The sequence below is a fragment of the Scaptodrosophila lebanonensis genome, unplaced genomic scaffold (assembly GCF_003285725.1).
Source record: "Scaptodrosophila lebanonensis strain 11010-0011.00,11010-0021.00 unplaced genomic scaffold, SlebRS2 tig00001423-arrow-arrow-pilon, whole genome shotgun sequence".
Lineage (NCBI taxonomy): Eukaryota > Metazoa > Arthropoda > Insecta > Diptera > Drosophilidae > Scaptodrosophila > Scaptodrosophila lebanonensis.
The window spans coordinates 537069-559586 of record NW_022060748.1 but is presented as its reverse complement, the minus strand read 5'-3'; the positions used below and the strand labels follow the sequence as shown (position 1 = coordinate 559586).

At 36.0% G+C, this 22518-nt stretch overlaps 1 protein-coding gene across 3 annotated transcripts; it reads left to right on the top strand.

Moving 5' to 3' along the window:
- Nucleotides 1-3087: 3087 nt before the first annotated feature.
- On the top strand, nucleotides 3088-22507 carry LOC115633451 (atrial natriuretic peptide receptor 2-like). Of its 3 annotated transcripts, none has more exons than XM_030530904.1 (8): nucleotides 3088-3268; nucleotides 12310-12443; nucleotides 12535-12736; nucleotides 12792-13064; nucleotides 15829-16945; nucleotides 17009-17107; nucleotides 20337-20447; nucleotides 20509-22507. In XM_030530904.1, exons 2-8 carry the CDS (start codon nucleotides 12314-12316, stop codon nucleotides 22378-22380), a joined length of 3804 nt encoding a protein of 1267 aa, XP_030386764.1. In that variant the 5' UTR covers nucleotides 3088-3268; nucleotides 12310-12313; the 3' UTR covers nucleotides 22381-22507. The 3 variants fall into 3 exon arrangements, with proteins under 3 accessions (XP_030386764.1, XP_030386763.1, XP_030386765.1); XM_030530903.1 differs by lacking the exon at nucleotides 3088-3268 and adding an exon at nucleotides 3566-3680; XM_030530905.1 differs by lacking the exon at nucleotides 3088-3268 and adding an exon at nucleotides 9915-10006.
- Nucleotides 22508-22518: the final 11 nt, after the last annotated feature.

Sequence of the window (22518 nt, the reverse complement as noted above, 5' to 3'; positions counted from 1 at the left end):
GAAGTTCGAAAAAATGAAATCTTTCGAAGTTCTGTGTCGAGTGTTGGGAGTTTTCAAAAACAATTGTAGCCGGAACTACCGGATTTTCTGTGGCACCCCTGATATTCTTGATCCTGACCAGGCGAGTCGGTATATCCATGTCCGTCTGTCCGTCCGCCCGTCTGTATGAACGCAAGGTTCTCAAAAATTATAAAAGCTAGAATAACCAAATTTGGTATATAGAATCTCCTAAGACGAGTTTGTGTATTTTTTTTTTATGCAACCCCTCCCACTCCTCCGCAATTCGCATTTTTGCCAAAACCCCCGTTGTTTTGGAAACTTGTACTCAGATTTGGCAAATACCTCCAACTGGATGCGATTATGAGTCCGTATACCAAGATTCATTACGATAGGTTTATTATGAAGAAAGTTATAGCCATAAATTTACTCGCAGCAGAAGCTGTGCCCGGAGCTTTGTTATTGTTGCTTCTTCGACATATTCCTGCACTGCATACATACACGCATATAAACACGCATAGACACAATGATGTAAATTTATGCTGTTGAAACATAAACACATCTTATGTATGTACAAGTATGTATTGAATATGTATATTTTTAATTTATTAAAATAATTAATAATAATTAATAATTAAAGAAGTGTAGCTTTTTTGTACGTTTTTTGTATTTATATTTACTTCTCTTCTTCCCTTTAAAAACTGTTTATTTTTCTTACATACATATGTATGTAATTGCTTCGCTACAGATTTCTCTCTGGAACGAAACTGGCGTTTCACATGCAAACTTGAAAGTATATAGTTTTTAAACGACGCAAATATCTATTTCTACAAGACGCTTGTAGGGGCGGACTTAATCAATAAGTCCAATTTTGAAATACCATGAATCTCATGGTAGCTCTTGCATATTAATTAGATACTGCATTTTTATTTATTCCACAGGTTTTAAATAAACTACTTGCCATCTAGATCGGTAAATATGCAATCACTGACTCTCGGTGCAGTCCACTGTCAACCTCGCATTTCGATCTCTGAGGATCAATTAAAGAGATTCTTCAACACTTTATAGGAGCACTTTATTGAAGGCTATAATGCTAAGCACATGCATTGAGGATCTGGATACCTGTATAACGTGATCATCAAACCACTTAACGAATTCGGCTATCTTTCTCCGGCAAGGTTAAATACTGGTCAGCAGATCCTAAAAAACTACCCAGAAAACTTCACCAGAATGAACGTGCGAAATATTGTAAAAGCCAAGGCTCTATCAGACTTATCGTATGATTACTTTCCAGTCCCCAGTAATCTCCTGTACCACCCGACCATTGTCGTACGACCCTGGATGAAGTACAAACAAGAAAGGAATGCTAGAGTCAAGAGGGCTCAAAGCTTAAATACTATTTCCACAGAAAATTAAATACAATTAGTATAATCTGTACCTAAAAGGAACAAGAGGGTATTTGATTGGCGGGAAGTGCAAAATTTAATAGGCAGAATGAGGCATGGTACCAAATTTTAGTCCAGACTTACATATATGCAAAAAGTGTGGATACATTACACAGGTAGATATAGGTGATTATATGAACATAACGAACATAATATACTTTTGTACATTTAATGTACAGAGTATGAAAAGTACAAGAAAATTGTTGATCAATAATAGCTCCTTGGGTATTTATAGGAATTGTGTCTATGTGAGGGTATACGTGTCTGTGGGTGAGCGGGTATGCAGCTCAGAGTTGAGACAAAGAAACAACAACAATACCAGCTGCGAGCAAAGTTAGGGCAGAGATAACATTTATGGCTATAACTTTCTTTCAAATTGATGAATGTTTATGCCAAGTTTAAATAAAATATGACAGGATTTATGGGATCGACCCATTTTGTCATACTGATCAAGAATACAAATACTTGGTGGGGTCTGCCACGCCTCCTTCTGTCTGTTACATTTTTCACCTCTCGCGAACCTAATATACTTTTGTAGACGGACGGCTATATCGACTCGATTTGTCATCCTGATCAATAATATATATACTTTTGGGGGTCTGCTACGTTACATACATTCGCATAAAACTAGTATACCCTTTCACCCTTTGGGTACAGTGTACAAAAATGTTCACAGCAATAAACTTTGCATTATTTTCATTCTTTTCAATTTTGTCCAAGGCGAAACTCCGTAGTCAGCATATTCAGCATGGCACAACGTGATGTGCACAGTAAGATAAAGTTCAACATTTTAAAATTCAAATTTCATTTTACTATAAATTGCTTTCTATATTTCTTTTATTACAAGTATATATTGTTTGAATAATACTTGATTCCATACTTACAAAAATACCGTGTTTGGACATTTACGAATACAATGTTTATATTCTGTACATGAAATGTAGGTTTGCGGGAGATGAAAAATGTAACTGGAAGAAGGAGGCTTGGCAGACCCCACCAAGTATTTGTATTCTTGATCAGTATGACCAAACGGGTCGATCTAGCCCTGTCTGCCCGTCTGTCCAAATGAACAACTGGATCTCAGAGCTCCAGATACCTTATGTATGTACGCTATACGAGTTTTTTTTTATTTTTTTTTAATTTTTTTTATTTTCTCCCACTTCCTCCATATGGGATATTTTAGAAACGCCGATCTTATAATCATCTATATCTAAGAGACTATAAGACCTAGAGACACCAAATTTTATTCCAAGATGCCTTGTCTGTCTTTCCGTATGAACATCTGAATCTCAGAGACTATAAGAGATAGAGACTCCAAATTTTTCACAAAGAATACGCAGAGTTAAGAATTTTCCCTAACTCTCGTAATTCATGTAATTTTTTACTCAAATTTGGCAAATTCTATACATCCACTTAGGGATTATATGTTTATATGTATGCCAAGTTTTATTTTGATAATATTTTGATTTTACAATTCCTATGTAAATGTGCATTTATACACCCTTTACATGATGTCGAACATATTTTTTTTTTAATTTTCTAAATTTCGGACAGATCTTAAATAAAGATAAGCACAAAAAAAATCAACTTTGTTCACTACTATCATATACTATTATTCTGATACCACTGTGCGGAAGGCTTGCAAATATATATTTCTTAGTTTTTCTTTCAGTCACATAATATGACCTGGTCGGCATGCAACAAATATTTCGTCAGTTGCCTCGTTATCGCTTTCGCCCATACGAATTTGAACACTAGTCACTTTGCTGCGTTTCGTCTTTTCGTTTTGTTTATTGTGAAAGTGCCATTATAGTTATTGATTAAATGTAAGAAGATGTTTCTGAAAAGTTATTAATATTTTGTCTTCCTTCTGTGGTCAATGATATTGGCATACCAACAAATAATATGTATTCTTTTCTTTATTTTTGTTCACCCTATAGACCAAAAATTAATAATTGATTAAAAGACAACCAACGATAAAAATAGCTTGAAAATATTCATAGCTACATCAAATGATAATTTGCATATAATATGCGTACATGTTACAGAAAAAAATTAAATATAGCGTCTAAAATTAAATTTCACGGCAAAGAAAAAGAATTTTCAGTGGCTGCTGATGAACTAAAACTAAAAACTAAAGCCTCTTCAAAATGGTTGTGAATGGTACATATTCATCTCTATATTTATAAAACAGTTTGTCCTGACTGACTGATTGGTGATCAACGCACAGGCCAAACGGTAAGAGCTAGGAAGCCGAAATCTGGACTCAAGTATCCTTTCATAGTGTAGGTGCCCACTAAGAAGGGATTTTGGAAAATTCCAGCTGCAAAGGGGGGAAAACAGGCTCCCACGTTTGTATGAAAAATCTACAATTTTCATTTGATTAACTTCAAATTGAGTTTGTATACTCTCAGAAAAATTCCAAGAAAAACTGCATACTTGGTTCAATTTTTGTTGGGGATTGAAATATGGGTTTTCCTGTAAAAAAAAATGGGGCATCAAAGGAAACCGCGTCAACAGCCCAAACGGCAAGAGCTATGAAGCTGAAATTTGGGCTCAGGGAAATTTGAAAATTCTGCATTTCTGAACCGATGAACTTTAAATTTTCAAGGATTTTCAAAATATGCATTTTACAAATGCAGGCAGAACAAACAATACAAAATATGAAACAGTTGGGGACAACTAAGTATACATACACACACACACACACATACAAGCAGCTGTTCGTGTAGTTGCGTGCAAACGATTGAAATAGCCAAAGCAAAATATGAGACACTAATGTGTGAATGTACACACATATGTACATATGTACACATCTATATATGTACACATCTATGTATGTACTTTGTCATTAGTGAACCGATTGACTTGAGTGGACCAGTGTTGAAAACCTCAGTTCAAGAAATTGTACAGAACCAAATTAAATAACAAGTAAAAAAGCTTAAGTCGGGTGTCCCGAATTTGAAATACTCTGTACATATGTTTACAATAATTATAGAAAATAAAAAAAATTAAGAAAGTAAAAAAAAATTCAATGATCGATTTTACCTTTCTCGGTATTCGAACTCACGTAAAGGGTGTATAATTGCACATTTACATAGCAATTGCGTCTGTGTGAGTGTATGTATGCCTATGCGCATCTATTCGTGTCTGTATAAGCATTTTCGCAGTCAACCAAACAGCAACATCAACAACAGCCGCGGGCAGCGCTTGAGCAGCGCTGCAGCAGCAAATATATTTATGACTATAACTTCTTGGTAAATCGGTCTATCATAATGAAACTTGGCATACGGACACATAATTACTAACTGGGGGTATTTGCAAAATTTTAGTTCGAAATTCCAAGAATTACGGGAGTTACGACTTGCGGGGTAGAGGGGGGAGGGAGGGAAATTCCAAAATATACATTTTCTGCGTATTCACACAAGGCACCTTGGACTAAAATGTGTGCCTAGGTCTTATGGTCTCCGAGATATAGGCGATTATACGAATGGAAAATCGGGAAAACCCCCATAGGGGGGAAGTGGGGGGGGGGGGAAATCAAAAAAATAAAACAAACTCGTATAGAATACACACATAACGCATCTTTGTGCATCTTTGGTGTCTCTATCTCTTATAGTCTCTGAGATCCAGTCTCTGAGATCCAGACAGACAGACAGGGCTAGATCGACTCGTCTTGTCACGCTGATCAAGAATATATATACTTTGTGGGGTCTGCCACGCCTCCTTCTGCCTGTTACATTTTTCAGCTCCCGCAAACCTAATATACTCTTGTACATTTCATGTACAGAGTATAAAAATATCTCATACTTGAAAATCGGTTGTTTATTTTCAAAGATATTCAATGTTTACATACCGACATAAAACATGGCGTATCCTATATGTATGTATGTTCATTCGTATTGCACTGACAGAGCAAGAAATGTTAATTAATTAAAAATTATTTAACATTTTTAAAAGTAATTTATTTGTTGTTTAGTACATTTGGCATTAGGGTTTTCATTAGTAACTTTATGCAGCAACAACAAATTACAAAGAACGCAAATATCAAATAGTTGGGGACATCATATACACACACACACAGAACAAGCAACAGTTCGTGTCTATGTGTGCGGTTCTCTACGTACGGTTGAAAAAGTAAAGAGAAACATGCATGCATATGTACATACATATGTATGTATGTATGCCTGTGTATGTACATATATAGCATGTATGTACATTCGTATGGACAATCGAGCACTGTTGTTTGATTGTAATAAATAATGTTCTATGGTTTTAAATCAAATTTTTAAAACTAAAAACAACAACAACTGCAAGTCATTGGCTCGCGCTTCATCTTTCGTTTTGATCATTTACGCCTGTTAATTTCAAAGGCAAAATGCCAAAAGTTTACAGTTACCGACGCTAGGCAACGACTGTGTAAGCGATAGTAAAGCAGAAACCGCGTTGCGGGCAGATGTACATATGTATGTATGTTTGTATATGATTTGTTCTAATTGATCTTAATAAATTATAAGATGTTATTATTTAAATTTTCTATTTATTGCATTCAAACTTCAATGGAATTATTGATTGTATCGACGGATTCAACTATCGATAGTTTTGATGCTCTACTTGTAGTACATAGAGCATCCGACATATGCTCATCTAAGCTGATCGAATATTTACAACGACTTACCGTTTTAGTGTTAGCTAACAACGCCACAAATGTATTCTGAACAAATCTAAGAGTCATTTACCGTTAAGCCTATTTTGTGAGTGTATTCATATGATTTACAAAAGTAGAAACACACCTTTTACATTCACAACAATCATATTTGGAATTGAAGACACACATTAGTATTGAATTAAAAAATTTAATACATATATACGTATGTATGTATATAGGCGGATAACGCCTGCATGAACAATTTAAATGTATGTACATATCAGCGTTGCCGAACGCTCCAATTTTGGCGGGACGTCCCGATTTATAAATCAAAATTAAATGTCCCGCGTCGGACTTTTCGGGGATAACTCGACCGTGCGTACAACGTGCTGAGGAAGCACACAGTTAAGTTAGGACTGGCATGCGCCAGGTGCGTAACGAAGATATGTACATATGTAGGTATGTACGTATAACCATACATAGCAGTACTATATTTGCTATTTGGAAAATGAACTCTTTAAAAAACTTTAGAGATCGTCGAAAGAAGAATATCATATAGTAAATAAACTTATAATTATAAGCACATTTTACTTAGCCCAGCAAAGACGGGCAAGACCTGCTATGCATATAAGGATAGATAGCGCCTGCATCAAAAAATAAAATGTAGTTATGTATGTATGTATGTACATATCAGCGTTGCCAGACGTCTCGATTTTGGCGGGACATCCCAATTTTTAAACCAAAATTAAATATCCCGCACGGGACAGGCTCAGTCCCGCTATTCGGGAATAACTCGACCACGCGAGCAGCGTGCTGAGGAATTTGGGACGAGTTGCACTTATAAATGAGGACTGTATGTATGTCGTTGCTAAATTTTACAATGTTTAATTCTATAAACTACTAGCCCTCAATGTCACAATTTATTATGTATGCATACGTACATATGTATGTATGTATGTATTTTATGTAGACACATGTTTATGTATACATGCATGTTTATTGGCTTTATTGGTGCACGAAAATCCGTATGTAAATATGTGCAATCAACGCACAGCCCAAATGGTAAGCGTTAAAAAGCTGTCAAAGTGTGGGTGAGCACCAAAAAGTGGTTTTAGAAAATAAGAAAACCGATTAACTTTAAAATTAGTTTATTTACTCTGAGAAAGAATAAAAGATAAACTGAGTTGTATTTTTGTAACTTTTCACAAAAAAGTAGAAGAAATGCTTATGATAAAGCAGGTATATATGTACATATACATATTTACATACATACATATATACATGTACATAAAAATGTATGTGTATGCTCATTTAAATTTTGTGCAGTTCCATAAGTTGACCAAATAACTTTGCTAAAATGTACAGCTTTTATTTCTAGAAATTACTTATCTTGATTTATCCCTATCATACTATATACATACATAAATATACATACATTCAGTGAGTCACAGCTTTTTTCGTGCAGGCGCTAGACAAATCTTTAAAACGCCGTAGCAACAAAACGTTTTGTTAAATCAAAATTTTATAAATGCAGAATTGTAGCTATTTACTTCTAATATATTTAACAAGTTTAGTGAATTTCGAGCATTGCTTTATTTTTCAACAAAACAGAAATGGATCATATTGCAACCAAAAAAAGGTTGCAGCTTATTTCGTGCAGTGACTTACGCTTGCGAGCAATGTCGAATGGTTAACCGAGATGGCGTTTTTCTTCTTCCATTGTAATTAGCAATGGGTTAAATAATTTAATTTTCCGTTTTTTCCCAATTCAATATAAATATTTTAGCATTTTTATGTATGGGTTGCTTATTGGGTCGTTAATTGGTGCTCCTGCATTATAAAGAAGGCATGAGCCAACGGAAAATGGCGGAGCTCGTAGATCTGAGTCTTGGTAAAGTGCAGAGCATTATCGAACGCCTTGTACGTGAGAATAGGGTAGCCATTAAGGCTCCAAGTCCATTAATGCTCCAAATTAGATTTTCACGGATTCGTATTAGCGGCGTATAGTACGAAAAATTAAAGAAAGCCCCATGCTATTAGCCCCAAATTAGCTGTACAAATAGAGGATGAACTGGGCAAGAAATCCTCCACACAAACTCTCCTCCGCTGGGGAAATACGCTTTCAACGGTCGACAACCTTTAGGAAGCCGTTTATGTTTACAAGAAATAAGATGTGCCAACTTTAATTTGCCAAGGATTTCGTTCTGAAGCCAATGTCAACGAACGTAATTTTTGCATACGAGTCCATATTTAATATCAATGGGTCCAACGGAATGCAGCGATAATGGCGTATGCCGAATAATCCACTTCAAAAGAAACATCTTATTCCTAAATTTAGGCACGGAGGAGGAGTTATACATGTTTGGGTCTGTATATCTGACTCCGGAGTCGGAAAATTGGAAAATTTGCTCCAAAGTACCAATATGTAAGGTTTGGGGATCTTTTTCCATTTTACCAAGGCAATAACTCCAAACATTAATCGGGAATTGTGTAGACCTGGCTGATCTGGAACTGTCCACACGGTATGATTCCACCAGCTCAGTCACCAGACGTGAATGTCATATCAAATTTTTTGGCAATTTTGGATTAAGCTAGGGGCAAACGGCAAATTTAAAACATAAATGACCCAAAGAAGGCCTTATTGGAAGAATGGCAAAAAACACCATTAGAAACTACAAACAAATTTTTGGCTTCTATCAATAACCATTTGAAAACTCTTATCCAACATAAAAATGACCAAACCAAATATTAAATAGTAATTTAAAATAAATTTTTTTTAGTATGAAGCCACTGCACGAAATAAGCTGTGACCTAAAATTGTTGTGCCGTTTTAGTTTTTGGTATTTTTTTATTTTTATTAGTAGAAAATATTAGTTAGTAGAAAATAATGTTATTATTAGTAGAAATATTATAGTAGGAAATAATGCAATCCCTTTTAAAATATATATTAAGTTATCAACAAATTGGCGTTTAAATTTTTTTGGCTATTGTTCATATTTTGCCTGTAATGGCATTTCATTTTTGCGCCTGCACGAAATAAGCTGTGACTCACTGTATGTATGTACAAGTATATATATTATAACCATACATAGTATTTATTGTACTATATGTCCTAGCCCTCGAATCGTACCATAGTAATTTGCTATTTGGAAAATGAACTCTTTAGAGAGTGTCGGAAATATCATATAGTAAATAAAAGTATAATTGTAAGCACAAATACTGAGCCAGCAAAGACGGGCAAGACCTGCTAGTAATTAAATAGAAGTAAATAAATTATTAAAAAAATTATATAATTAGGGTTTTTTTTTGACGTGCTATTGCAAGTGTGCTTGAGTTTTAAGTTTGAAGTGCGTTTCGTTGTCTTAAGGTGATGCCGTAGATCGTTCCACAGCCGAACAGCGAATATGAAGAAATGTTTTGCCGAGCTTGATAATTTATATCTAGTGCAGACCAAATTATTTGTTCTTCGCGATGAGGAAAGACTTATTTTACTGTCAAATAATTTGGTTCTTTTCGTAATTTAACTCGATGTAAGAAAATTAGAGTTCTTAGTTTTATCCAAGCGTTAAGGGTCAAGTTGTATATTTTGTTGGCGAACTCCATTATAGGTTGTTTCCTCTTAATGTCAAAAATAAATCGTGCTATGCTATTGAATGCTACTTTGATTTTGTTCTGGCTTACAACATCACAGTTGGCAAAGATTTCAATGTCAGAGACAGATGCCTTAGCGTACCAACTGTTTTATTCCCATGATCATGCTAAGATGCTATGTATTCGATGGGGTCATTGTTTAGTGTCAGTTTCTCTAAATTGAGTGTGTTTACTTTCTTTTTGTAGATTACTAGACATCTCGACTTTTTAACAGAAAATAAGAATACCTCTCCGATGTGAAAACTGCCTGGGAGCGACTGGACAGGTATGATTGGACTAGGTTTATTGCTGTGTCCGAAAAATTATATAGCGTTTTCAATTTGGTAGAAAGAATGGTATGATTTACGGTGTCAAATGCTTTAGAGTAATCAAGAAGGGTTAAGAAGTTTACCATAGTGTTGTCCATTTGCGTGCGACTGTCCTCACTGATTTTTATTATGGAAGTGATACAGCTCATTTTTTTCCTACAGCCCGATAGTTTGTTGCTTAAAAGTGATCTTTCTGTCATGTAGTTGGTTATTTGGTTCGTCATCATATGTTTAAGTGCTTTTGAAAGGAAAGGTAAGATTGAAATCGGTCTATAATCATCGCTTCCCGTTGGAATAGGAATTATTTTCCCGAATTTTCATTTATTAGGGTTGCAAGATGTTGTTACCACTGTGTTAAAAATGTGGGTGATATATTTTAAGACCTTAGCGAGCTGCACCTTTTGGATGTAACTCAATGCCAACAGTGTTGGACTTCACTTTTAGGATTGAGTGTAAGACATCACATTGACGAACACATATTAAACTAAAACTAGTATCACAGCTTACTAATAATGTAGAATTCAGATACTCATTTTTCAGGTTTCAGGTACTGCTAACTGTATAAAATTATCGTTTTACTTATTTAAATCAACGTCTGGAGATATAGAAGGTCTACTTTCCCAACCCCTATCTTTTTGATTTCCGCCCAAACTTGTTTGGATGAGGTGGCTGAAGTGAATTTAGCAGAGTAGTAGGCACGCTTAGCATTGATAGTTTTTTTGCACTTCCTATATCTCTGTTATACCAATAATGTTGACGGGGCTTGATTGTAATTGTAATTAGTAATTCCAGGAGGAGATTTTGATTGCGCATAATTTCCTGCATTGTGTGTTGTATTGCTACCATTGTATTTGTTAGAGATGCCAGAATTGATTCAATTCCACTAAGCAATTGGGATGGATTTGCAGTGGTATATTTATATGTTGCAATTTTGTTTTTAAACGCACAATTTTTTATGCAGCAGGTAAGCATTGCATTGTTGGGCAGTAGTTTCTGGTCCCTGTTGCAATGTCTGACGATTCATTATTCCTGCAGTGGTTTGTTTGGAGACTGAGGCGTACGACTCGTTGGTGTAACTTAACGCCTTAGCAAAAGATACTTCTAGAATCGTAGTTGATGGTATGTACGGCAAGTTTTGTCGGATGATTGGATTTCGAGCTGCGGACTTTTGTTGGCTTAGGCAAATTTTTATAGCCTGTACCCAAAGGGTGAAAGGCTATACTAGGTTTGTGCGAATGTATGTAACAGGGAGAAGGAGGCGTGGCAGACCCCACAAAGTATATATATTCTTGATCAGGGTGACAAGCCGAGTCGATATAGCCATGTCCGTCTGACCGTCTGTATGAGCGCAAGGATCTCAGAAGGTATAAGAGCTAGAATAGCCGAACTTGGTATCCAGGTTTCCCTGAGTCCGTGTGCCAAGTTTCATCATGATAGGTAAATTCTGAAGGCAGTTATAGCCATAAATAAAATCGCGTGCCCAATCGCTGCACATAGGTGACATAAACTAGTTGCTTGGCCTTAGCTGTTTCTTTCGTTATCTTCTTTAGGTAAACTGAGAATCAGCGCCTCAGTTGGCCCAGTGTTTTTGCTGTTTTAGTTATTTTGGGTGCGTTGTTTTTCTAAGTCGCTTGTGGGCTTAGTTTTCGTTTAATTTGCACATAGCGCTCGAGCCCAGTTTGTATTAACGCTCAGTTAGCGCTTTGAGTAATTTTCTAATTCCCCCCCCCCCAATTAATGATCTTAAATAACACCCGTATTTCTTGGAGTTTCAAGCTCAAATTTTGCTCAAATTTCGGTAGTGATTATATGTCCGTATACCAAATTTCATTATGATAGACCAATTAAACTGGAAGTTGTTGCAATAAATATAATTGCTGCCCAAGCGCTGCCCGCAACTGTTCTTGATGTTGGTGCTTTGGTTGACTGCAAACATGCTCACACTGACACGAATAGACACGCATAGACATGCTCACATAGATGCAATTGCTATGTACATGTGCAATTATACACTCTTTCCGTGAGTTTGTATAAAAAGAGATGTAAAATCGACAAAAAATGTTTTTTTTTAATTTTTTTAATTTCTATAATTATTCTACACATATGTACAGAGTATTTCAATGTCGGAACACCCGACTTTAGCTTCTCTACTTACTTATTATTTCTCCCATTTAAATTTGTCACAAACCGTTGAATATTCTTTTGTTATTTAGTCGATTTCACTAACAACATTAATTTGACTTCTATTTTCATATTTCAGAGCAATGGATACACGACGCACTTTATTTATTTTCACAGTACCAGATTTTAAAGTTTCAATCGTTTTTGCGAAAACATTGTTTATTGTGTTGCTGATGGTATCGCAAGTGGAATTATCATTTCGTTGTTTTTCCGGTAAATGTCTTTATTTTGACTTATTTAAATATTTTTGGAATGGTTATTTTAGAATAAATACTAATGCAATATTTTACCTTATAATATAAAGATGTATCTATCCGAAAGCCGATAATTGGAGAAGTTGGCATTGGTCTTCAGGTAACAAAACGGGCTTCTCATCAAGTGATGTCTCGCATTTTCTCAATTTTCCTAGTGGAAATTTTAAACTATAGAGATGTGAAGATCATTCCAATAGAGTACAAAAATGCATCTGACCCACAGAACGCTTGGTATACTTTAGACTTTGTAAGGTAAGGTGGTTTTATAAGTCACATGTTTAATACTTAAAATATTTAATTTTTAAAGACGGCACAATAGATTTCCTAACATTAGCATGATCAATTTGGAAGTTTGGATGCCATACTCTGCTTACAAGCTACCACCAGAAAACATCTCAGATGCGGGTGCATCGTTAACACCTGGACGCTTTGGTTGGTTTGTACCAACAGCACAGATTGCCTTAGGACCAAAATCTGTATTTAGCCTGCATTATGAGGTTTTCAGGAACATAAGCAATATATATTATAACCTTTATGTTATTGAAGACAGCATAATTAATGATATATTTAAGGACGAGAGGTAAGCTTTCATGTGATAGTATGGTCTTCATCAAATCTTTGTTCGCCTCTTTATGCTCATTCAAAAGCAATGTTTATACTCTGTATATGAAATGTGCAAGAGTATATTAGGTTTGCGGGAGTTGAAAAACGTAACAGGCAGAAGGAGGCGTGGCAGACCTTACAAAGTATATATATTCTTGATCAGCATGACGAGACGTGTCGATGTAGTCCTGTTTTTTTGTCTGTCTGTCTGTCCGTATGAACACCTGGATCTCAGAGACTATAAGAGGTTGAGTTGCACAAATATGCGTTATGGGTGTACGCTCTGCAAGTTTGTTTTATTTTTTTGATTTTCGCCCCCACTTCCCCCCCTATGGGGGTTTTCTCGAATTTCCGTTCGTATAATCACCTATATATCGTAGATCATATAACCTAGGGACACCAAATTTCAGTCCAAGATGCCTTATGTGAATACGCAGAAAATGTACATTTTGGAATTTCCCACCCTCCCCCATTTCCCCCGCAAATTTTTTCTAGAGAGTTCAACAGCCCCCTGCCCCCCTGCGTACACCCTTGTAGTCCGTTTTCCTTAATTGTTCGTTAATTTTTGTGTTTTTTTTATTGTATAGAGTAAAGAAAAATTCGATTTTCATTCATTCGATTTTATTTTCAAAATTATTTTATGCAATTGGCTCTAGTTACATATACTACAAATTTGGGGACCGTCGAAAAGTATATATAATATTATATATATTTTTCATACGATATGAAAAAAAATAACGAAATCAAAAGTTATTAATGAAAATGCCAAATGTACTAAAGAATAAAAAATTACTTTTGAAAATGTTAAATAGTTTTTAATTAGTCAACATTTCTTGCCAGTGCAAGACAAATGCATATACATATGTATGTATATACATGTGTACATCCATTCACACATTAGTGTCTCACATTTTGCTTTGGCTATTTCAATCGTTTGCACCCAACTACACGAACAGCTGCTTGTATGTGTGTGTATGTATACTATGTTGTCCCCAACTGTTTGATGAATTGTATGTTGTTTGTTCTTCCTGCATTTGTGAGGCGTAGCCCGTATTTCTATATTTTAAAAATCCTTAGATGCAAAGTTGCCGATTTAGTTAGAGTAGATTATAAAAACCAAATTTGAGGTTGATTGGTGGAAAAATGGGGATTATTCAAACAAACTTTGGTTTCGTTTTCCCCCACTTGGAGCTCGAATTTACCAAAATCCCTTCTTAGTGCTCTCCTACACTATGATGGTATGATACATGAGTTAAATTTTCAGCTTCCTTCCTTCATAGGAAAATCGCCCTTTTTCATGCCCAAGGAAAAATGATGAAAAATTAAGTATGCAGTGTTTTTTGAATTATTTTAGAGATTACACAAACCAAGTTTGAAGCCAATCAAATGAAAATTGCAGATTTTTCGTACAATCCTTGGAGCCCGTTTTACCCCCTTTGGAGTTCGAATTTTCCAAAACCTTTTTAGTACCCACTTTCACTGTGAGAGGGATCTTGTGTCAAAATTTCAGCTTCTTAGCTCTTACCGTTTGGGCTGTTCATTGATTGCCAATCAGTCAGTCAGGACAAACTGTTTTATATACATAGAGATAGTTTGTTATCAAAGCTATAAACCAAACACGACGAAGTACTTGCAACATCGTCTAAAGTGTTAAACAAGTAAAAAAGCAACGGTCGGGTGTCCCGACTTTGAAATACTCTGTACATATATTTACAATAATTATAGAAAATTAAATAAATTATGAAAATAAAAAAAAATTTTTTGATCGATTTTACCTCTCTCGGTATTCGAACTCACGTAAAGGGTGTATAAATGCACATATACAAAGCAATTGCATCTGTGTGAGTATATTAATGCCTGTGCGCATCTATTCGTGTCTGTGTAAACATGTTTGCACTCAACCAAAGCACCAGCTTCAACAACAGCTGCGGGCAGCGCTTGAGCAGCAAATATATTTATGGCTATAACTTCTTGTTAAATTGGTCTATCATAGTGAAACTTGGCATACGGACACATAATGACAAACTGGGGTATTTCCAAAATTTTAGTGCGAAATTCCAAGAATTACGGGAGTTACGATTTGCGGGGTAGAGTGGGGAGGGAGAAAATTTCCAAAATACACATTTACTGCGTATTCACATACGGCATCTTGGACTAAAATATGGTGTCCATAGGTCTCATAGTCTCCGAGATATAGGCGATTATACGACGATTATACTGGGGGTATTTTAGTTCGAAATTCCAAGAATTACGGGAGTTAGAGAAAATCGCGATTTGCAGTGGAGAGGGGGGAGGGAGGGGAATTCCAAAATATACATTTTCTGCATATTCACATAAGGCATCTGGGACTTTGGTGTTCCTAGGTCCTATAGTCTCCGAGATATAGGCGATTATACGAATTGAAAATCGGGAAAACCCTCATAGGGGGGAAGTAAGGGGGAAATCAAAAAAATAAAACAAACTCGTATAGAATACACACATAAGGCATCTTTGTGCAAAATTTGGTGTCTCTATCTCTTATAGTCTCTGAGATCCAGTCTCTGAGATCCAGACAGACAGACAGGGCTAGATGGACTCGTCTCGTCATGCTGATCAAGAATATACATACTTTGTGGGGTCTGCCACGCCTCCTTCTGCCTGTTACATTTTTCAGCTCCCGCAAACCTAATATACTTCTGTACATTTCATGTACAGAGTATAAATATGTAAAAATATTTCATTAACTGTTTAAAATTTTTTAGTGTTGAAAAATTTGAGAGCACAAAATGTGTAAAGCAACGATGTGTAACAATAATCGGAGAATTTCGACAAGAATCAATGTTTGTTGAAAATTATTTGATTGAGTCTGGTAGCTTCGTCAATGTTTTATGGATGGGACACAAATTTCGAGAAACTGTATCAAAACTAAACCAATTGTATAAAACTATGTACTCAGATGGATCGAAAAGGTTTATTATATTACATTGGACCCCATCAGATATAATTGATGCTGGCATTAAGTACATGCAAATAACATTGCCAAGATGTGAAGATTTCGTATCTTTAGAACGTTTTAATTGCAAATATGAGCTCACATCTATTCTTAAATATCATGTAAGCAGTTTACAAAATGATAAGCGTCTGATCTATGCACTACGGAATTTTTTTATAAGTGATGAGGACCTGCTTAATATCATGAGTGATTTAAATACCCAGAGAGAGAAGTTTTCAACCGTAGAGGATGCCTATGATCGCGTCGCTTGTAACTGGTTACGTGGTAATAACCAAACCTACAGCAACTGGATTAATAAAGACCCAATAACACTCTGGATCGGTGGCATATTTCCTTTTAATACGTCAAATGAAGCATATAAAAATATTAATAGAGCAGTGTCCAATGCTGTTTCTGCTATTAATAAGAACAGGAATGTGCTTTCAGGCTACAATTTGAAAGTTATGGAGAACAATGAGCAGTGCATGTCGGATGTGGTTATGAAGGCGTTCATTCACTATTTTAATTTGCCTAATATGCTTGGTGTGTTAGGACCTGCTTGCAGTGAAACTGTTGAGCCTATAGCTGGTATTTCAAAACATATGAATATGATGGTCTTATCATACTCAGCAGAAGGCGCTTCATTTGTAGACCGGGCTAATTATCCATATTTCTTTCGTACTATTGGGTCCAATATGCATTATGTAAATGCTTATTTATCCATTATGAAAAAACTAATGTGGCAGCGTGTAGCAGCCATAACTGAAGGGGATCAGAAATATTCCGAGTATATATCCCACATGGAGAAAAAATTGAAAATAGAAAAGTTAAAGTTAATAATTCATCGGAAACTTCGCATTGATGTGACACCCATGGATGTGAAAGAGGTTTGTCCTTTTATAATTCTATACAAGTTATTGTGTATAAGGATAATACTTGTGATTTTACAGTACTTACTCGAAATAAAGGAGTCACACGTTAAAATCATCATAGCAGATATTCATAGAAAGACGGCAGCAATTACATTTTGTGAAGCTAAGAAATTGGGAGTAAGTTCATTCTAGTACTGATAAGCGTGTGATATTTTAGAAATTAATTCACAGGATTTATTTACAATTCCTTTTATCGAACATGTTTATCTTCAGGTTCCATTAAATTATATGATACTAGCAGGTCTTGCCCGCCTTTGCTGGGCTAAGTAAAATGTGCTTATAATTATAAGTTTATTTACTATATGATATTCTTCTTTCGACGCTCTCTAAAGTTTTTTAAAGAGTTCATTTTCCAAATAGCAAATATAGTACAATAAGTACTATGTATGGTTACACGTACATACATATGTACATATCTTCGTTACGCACCGGACGGACTGCCAGTCCTGACTTAACTGTATGCATCCTCAGCCCGTTGTACGCACGGTCGAGTTATCCCCGAAAAGTCCGACGCGGGACATTTAATTATACCCTGTACCCGTAGGGTAAAAAGGGTAAAACGGTAAGGCGCTGTAAATATGCGATCAGCTGAGATGCTAGAGATGTGTCGGGGCATGTGTCGGATATTCTATGAGCTAGAGTATCAAAACAATCGATAGTTGAATCCGTCGATACAATCAATAATTCCATCGAAGTTTGAATGCGATTAACAGAAAATTTAAATAATAACATCTTATGATTTATTGAGATCAATTAGAACAAATCATATACAAACATACATATGTATGTACATCTGCCCGCAACGCGGTTTCTGCTTTACTATCGCTTACACAGTCGTTGCCTAGCGTCGGTAACTGTAAACTTTTGGCATTTTGCCTTTGAAATTAACAGGCGTAAATGATCAAACGAGCGAAAAACTTGCAGTTGTTGTTGTTTTTCGTTTTAAAAATTTGGTTTAGAACAATAGGACATTATTTGATATTTGCGTTCTTTGTAATTTGTTGTTGCTGCATAAAGTTACTAATGAAAATACAAATGTACTAAACAAAGAAAAAATTACTTTTAAAAATGTTAAATAATTTTTAATATATTTATACATATGTATGTGTGTACATTCACACAGTAGTGTCTCACATTTTGCTTTGGCTATTTCAATCGTTTGCACGCAACTACACGCACAGCTGTTTGTATGTGTGCGTGCGTGTATGTATACTTAGTTGTCCCCAACTGTTTGATCTTTTGTATTGTTTGTTCTGCCTGAATTTGTAATATGCATATTTTGAAAATCCTTGAACGCAAAGTTGTAGATTTAGTTACTTAGATTACAGTCCCCAAGTAGCCCCGTCTACCGTCTGTCCGTCCGTATGAACTCCTGAATCTCGGAGACTATAAGAGCAAAAGACGCAAAATTTTGCTCACAGGTGGCTTACACTCGTAAGAATACGCATATTCCGATATAAATGTGCAGTAATGTGTTTATTATTATACTCTGTACATGAAATGTATAAGAGTATATTAGGTTTGCGGGAGGTGAATAATGTAGTAGGCAGAAGAAGGCGTGGCAGACAAAGTACATATATATTTTCTTCATCAACATGACAAGACGAGTCGATCTATGTCTGACTGTCTGTCCGTCCGTGCGTAGGAACACCTGGATCTCAAAGACTATAAGAGCTACAAATCTTGCACAATGATGCCTTATTTGTGTACGCTATACGAGTTTGTTTTATTTTTTGATTTTTACCCTACTTATCCCCTATGGGGGATTTTCGGAAACGCCGTTCCTATAATCACCTATATTTTGGAGCCTTTAAAACCTGGGGACACCAAATTGTAATCCAAGATGTAGTGTAGTAATAGGCAAGAATAAATATTCAATTGTGCGAAATTGTTCGAATTATAAATGCTCTTTATTTATAAGTGTTTGGTTGCGATTTAAGCGACGAAAATCAAACTTATGTAAATGTTAATTGCCGAACTGCAATTCAATTTATTAAACAATTGCCGAAGTTCAATGTTAATGTAAAAATTGGTCTAATAGACGGAAAACTAGGGTTTGTAGTATCGTCACAAGCGAACAACGAACGATGCGATTTGGCAGTTGGTTAACAAGTAAAAAGATTCGGGCGCTGTAGCAGTGCAGCGCCTTAGGCAAAATTATAGCAAATTCAGAACAATGCGTAAAGGTAAAATAGGAATTTGAGCGACAAAGCAAACAATGAGTTAAGATTACGTTAAATGGCTTAACTTGCTGCATAGAGCAAGATTAGAAATTGAGTGATTTTGTGATCGAATTAAACAAATGTATTTATGATGAGCTGTTGCCTTTTGGCTGTGGCGACTGCATAACCAAATAATGTACAAGTATATTGAAAATCCCCTACTTTTCCCGTAATTAGCGATTTTTCATAACTCCCGTAATTCCTAGTTATTATAGCCTGTACCCAAAGGGTGAAAGGCTATACTAGTTTTGTGCGCATGTATGTAACACACAGAAGGAGGCGTGGCAGACCCCACAAAGTATATATATTCTTGATCAGGATGAGAAGACGAGTGGATATAGCCTTGTCCGTCCGTCCGTCTGTCCGTCTGTCTGTCCGTCTGTCCGTATGAACGCAAGGATCTCAGAAAGTATAAGAGCTAGAATAACCAAACTTGGTTTCCATATTCTCCTAAGACCGAGAAAGTACGAGTTTGAGTTTTTTTTCGATGCACCCCCCCACTCCCCCGCAATTCCTGTTTTTTCTTATAACTTCCGTAATTCTCGGAATTTTGAAATCAATTTTGGTAGGTACATCCAGTTAGTACTAATGTGTCATCTTGATAGGTCAATTCTGAAGAAAGTTATAGCCATAAGTAAAATCGCTGCTCATGCGCTGCCTGCAGCTCTGTCGGCAGCGCTGCCCGCAGCTGTTGTTGTTGTTGCTGCTTTGGTTCAACTTTGTGCTGCATACATACACGCATATAAACACTCATAGGTACGTGATGTAAATGTATGCTGTTAAAACTGAACATAAACGTGTATTCTAATTTAATTTAATTAATTAATTTTAATTAATTCATTCATTCATTTTTTTTAATAATTTTTTTTTTTTTTTTTAATTTTTTTGTTTGTTTAATTTTTCATTTTTGTGGAGAGTACAGGCTATTTTACTGTCGGGCTTGCTCGACTGTAGCGTTCTATCTTGTTTATTATGAGTTCGTATGCCAAGTTTCATTATGATAGGCCGATAGACATATGTACTGACTCCACTTGATTTTTTTTATATACTTGTATTTATATAATTGTTTTACACCCGACTTTAGCTTTTCCAGTTTTGTTTAATTGTTATATATTTTATTGTAGATGATCCAGAAAGATGAATATGTGTGGTTTTTACCTTCATGGCTTTCAAAGGACCCTTATATGTGGCAGGTTTTAGTGAATAATAGTTGTACGTCTGATGAATTCATAGAGGTAACTCTCATAGCTATATATATTTTTCGCTTAACATTCAGCTTTTTTGTTTTATTTTTAGGCACTTGACGGTCATTTTAGTATAATGCACACTCCGTTTGGAAATCCCGAAGCAATCATGCAGGAGGGAAAAACTATAAGAGATTGGCTTGAATTATATAACATTACGCATGTGGCTTCCTCGAATTACATTGGCTTTGCCTATGACGCCGTATGGACTTATGCATTTGCCGCACAAAAGCTATTAGAATGGGATAAGGATGCGTTTTTCCGATTGAGATCCACTGATGTGGTAAAAAAATTGGCGGACCTAATATGGGAGACTGATTTTTATGGAGTATCGGGTAAAGTAAAATTTGGCCGAGGTGGGTCAAGGATAAACATTGGCATAGACATTTTACAGTGGAGAAACATGGACTATAATATTGTTGGAAAGTTTTCCCTGACGGGAGAGGGCTATGGTGAAAACATTAGTAAAAACGTGAGGAGTGGACAGTTATTATTTAACTTATCTAAAGTTCATTGGTTGAAAGATCGAGTACCACAGGACGGTAGATACGATTGTAGATTTTCATTCTTAGCTCAAACATTAAAAACTGATTGTGATACTACTACAATGCTATTCTCCATAATCATGTGCATGATTTCTGTAATATTCATATCGGTAATATCTTTTATATTTTTGAAACAACGCTATGACCGAAAATTGAAGCGATCAGCTAAGATTATGAAAACTTTTGGAATAGATCTTTCGGCACCATCCCAATATAACAGCAATAGCCTGGACAAGTGGGAAATACCGAAAGATAATGTTGTAGTTAATAGAAGGTTAGGAGAAGGTGCATTTGGTACGGTATATGGTGGTGAGGCTCGGCTTGGTTCTGGAAACTGGACTGCAGTTGCCGTAAAAACACTGAAAGCTGGTGCATCCACCGAAGACCGTGTTGATTTTTTATCCGAAGCTGAGGCAATGAAACGGTTTAATCATAAAAACATAATACAATTGTTAGCTGTGTGTCTTCAAAGCGAGCCAATTTATTCTATAATGGAGTTCATGCTGTACGGAGACTTGAAAACGTTCCTATTAGCACGACGGAATATGGTTAATGACAAGGTTTCCGATGATTCCGACATTTCATCAAGGCGCCTTACCATGTATGCATTGGATGTTGCACGTGGATTGGCTTATCTGGCGGACCAGAAATACGTGCATAGAGATCTTGCATGCCGAAATTGCCTTGTAAATGCGCAACGGGTAGTTAAAATAGGCGACTTTGGTATGGCTCGTCCTACCTTTGAAACAGACTATTATCGCTTCAACCGAAAAGGAATGTTACCTGTACGTTGGATGGCACCCGAAGCACTGGCGCTGGGACGCTTTACGCCCGCTTCTGATATATGGTCATTTGGAGTTGTGCTATTTGAGATAATTTCCTTTGGTTCATATCCCTACCAAGGGCTTACTAACAGCCAAGTACTCGAATTTGTCAAAAAAGGAAACACATTAGAAATACCAATAGGTATCAAGCCACCATTAGTGGGACTTATAAATGCTTGTTGGAGTCAAGAAGCTTCTAAGCGCCCGACAGCTTTAGAGGTAATTGACTTCATTTTAAACTATCCAAGACTGCTGACACCCTCATTGGACTTCCCTGGTGCTGCCGTCGAATTTCCGGAGAAAGATGTCGATCAGTTACAGCTACTGCCACAACTACAAATAAATTCACCCCTCAATTCTGCCACTACACTCGGGATACAAAAGCATACGCTTTTTTGCGACCAACACTCATCGGAGCTAAGCACCAAGAGTGAATCCTGTCCCACCGCCTCACATCAAAGCAGCCCATGTACATGTTCACCCATTGCCCCAGATGGATATAGTATTATGTGCCCTCTTCTAATCAATCAGACCTGCGACAGCTCTGGGTCGTAAGCTTATTTAAACAAAGCCCAATTATAACATATTTTCAAAAAAATATTATTTGCCTTATCAGTGTATGTCATTAATCCATATTTGCTTAAAATTGAGATCTCCGTTTTCAATAAATGATTAAAAAATACATATTAATAA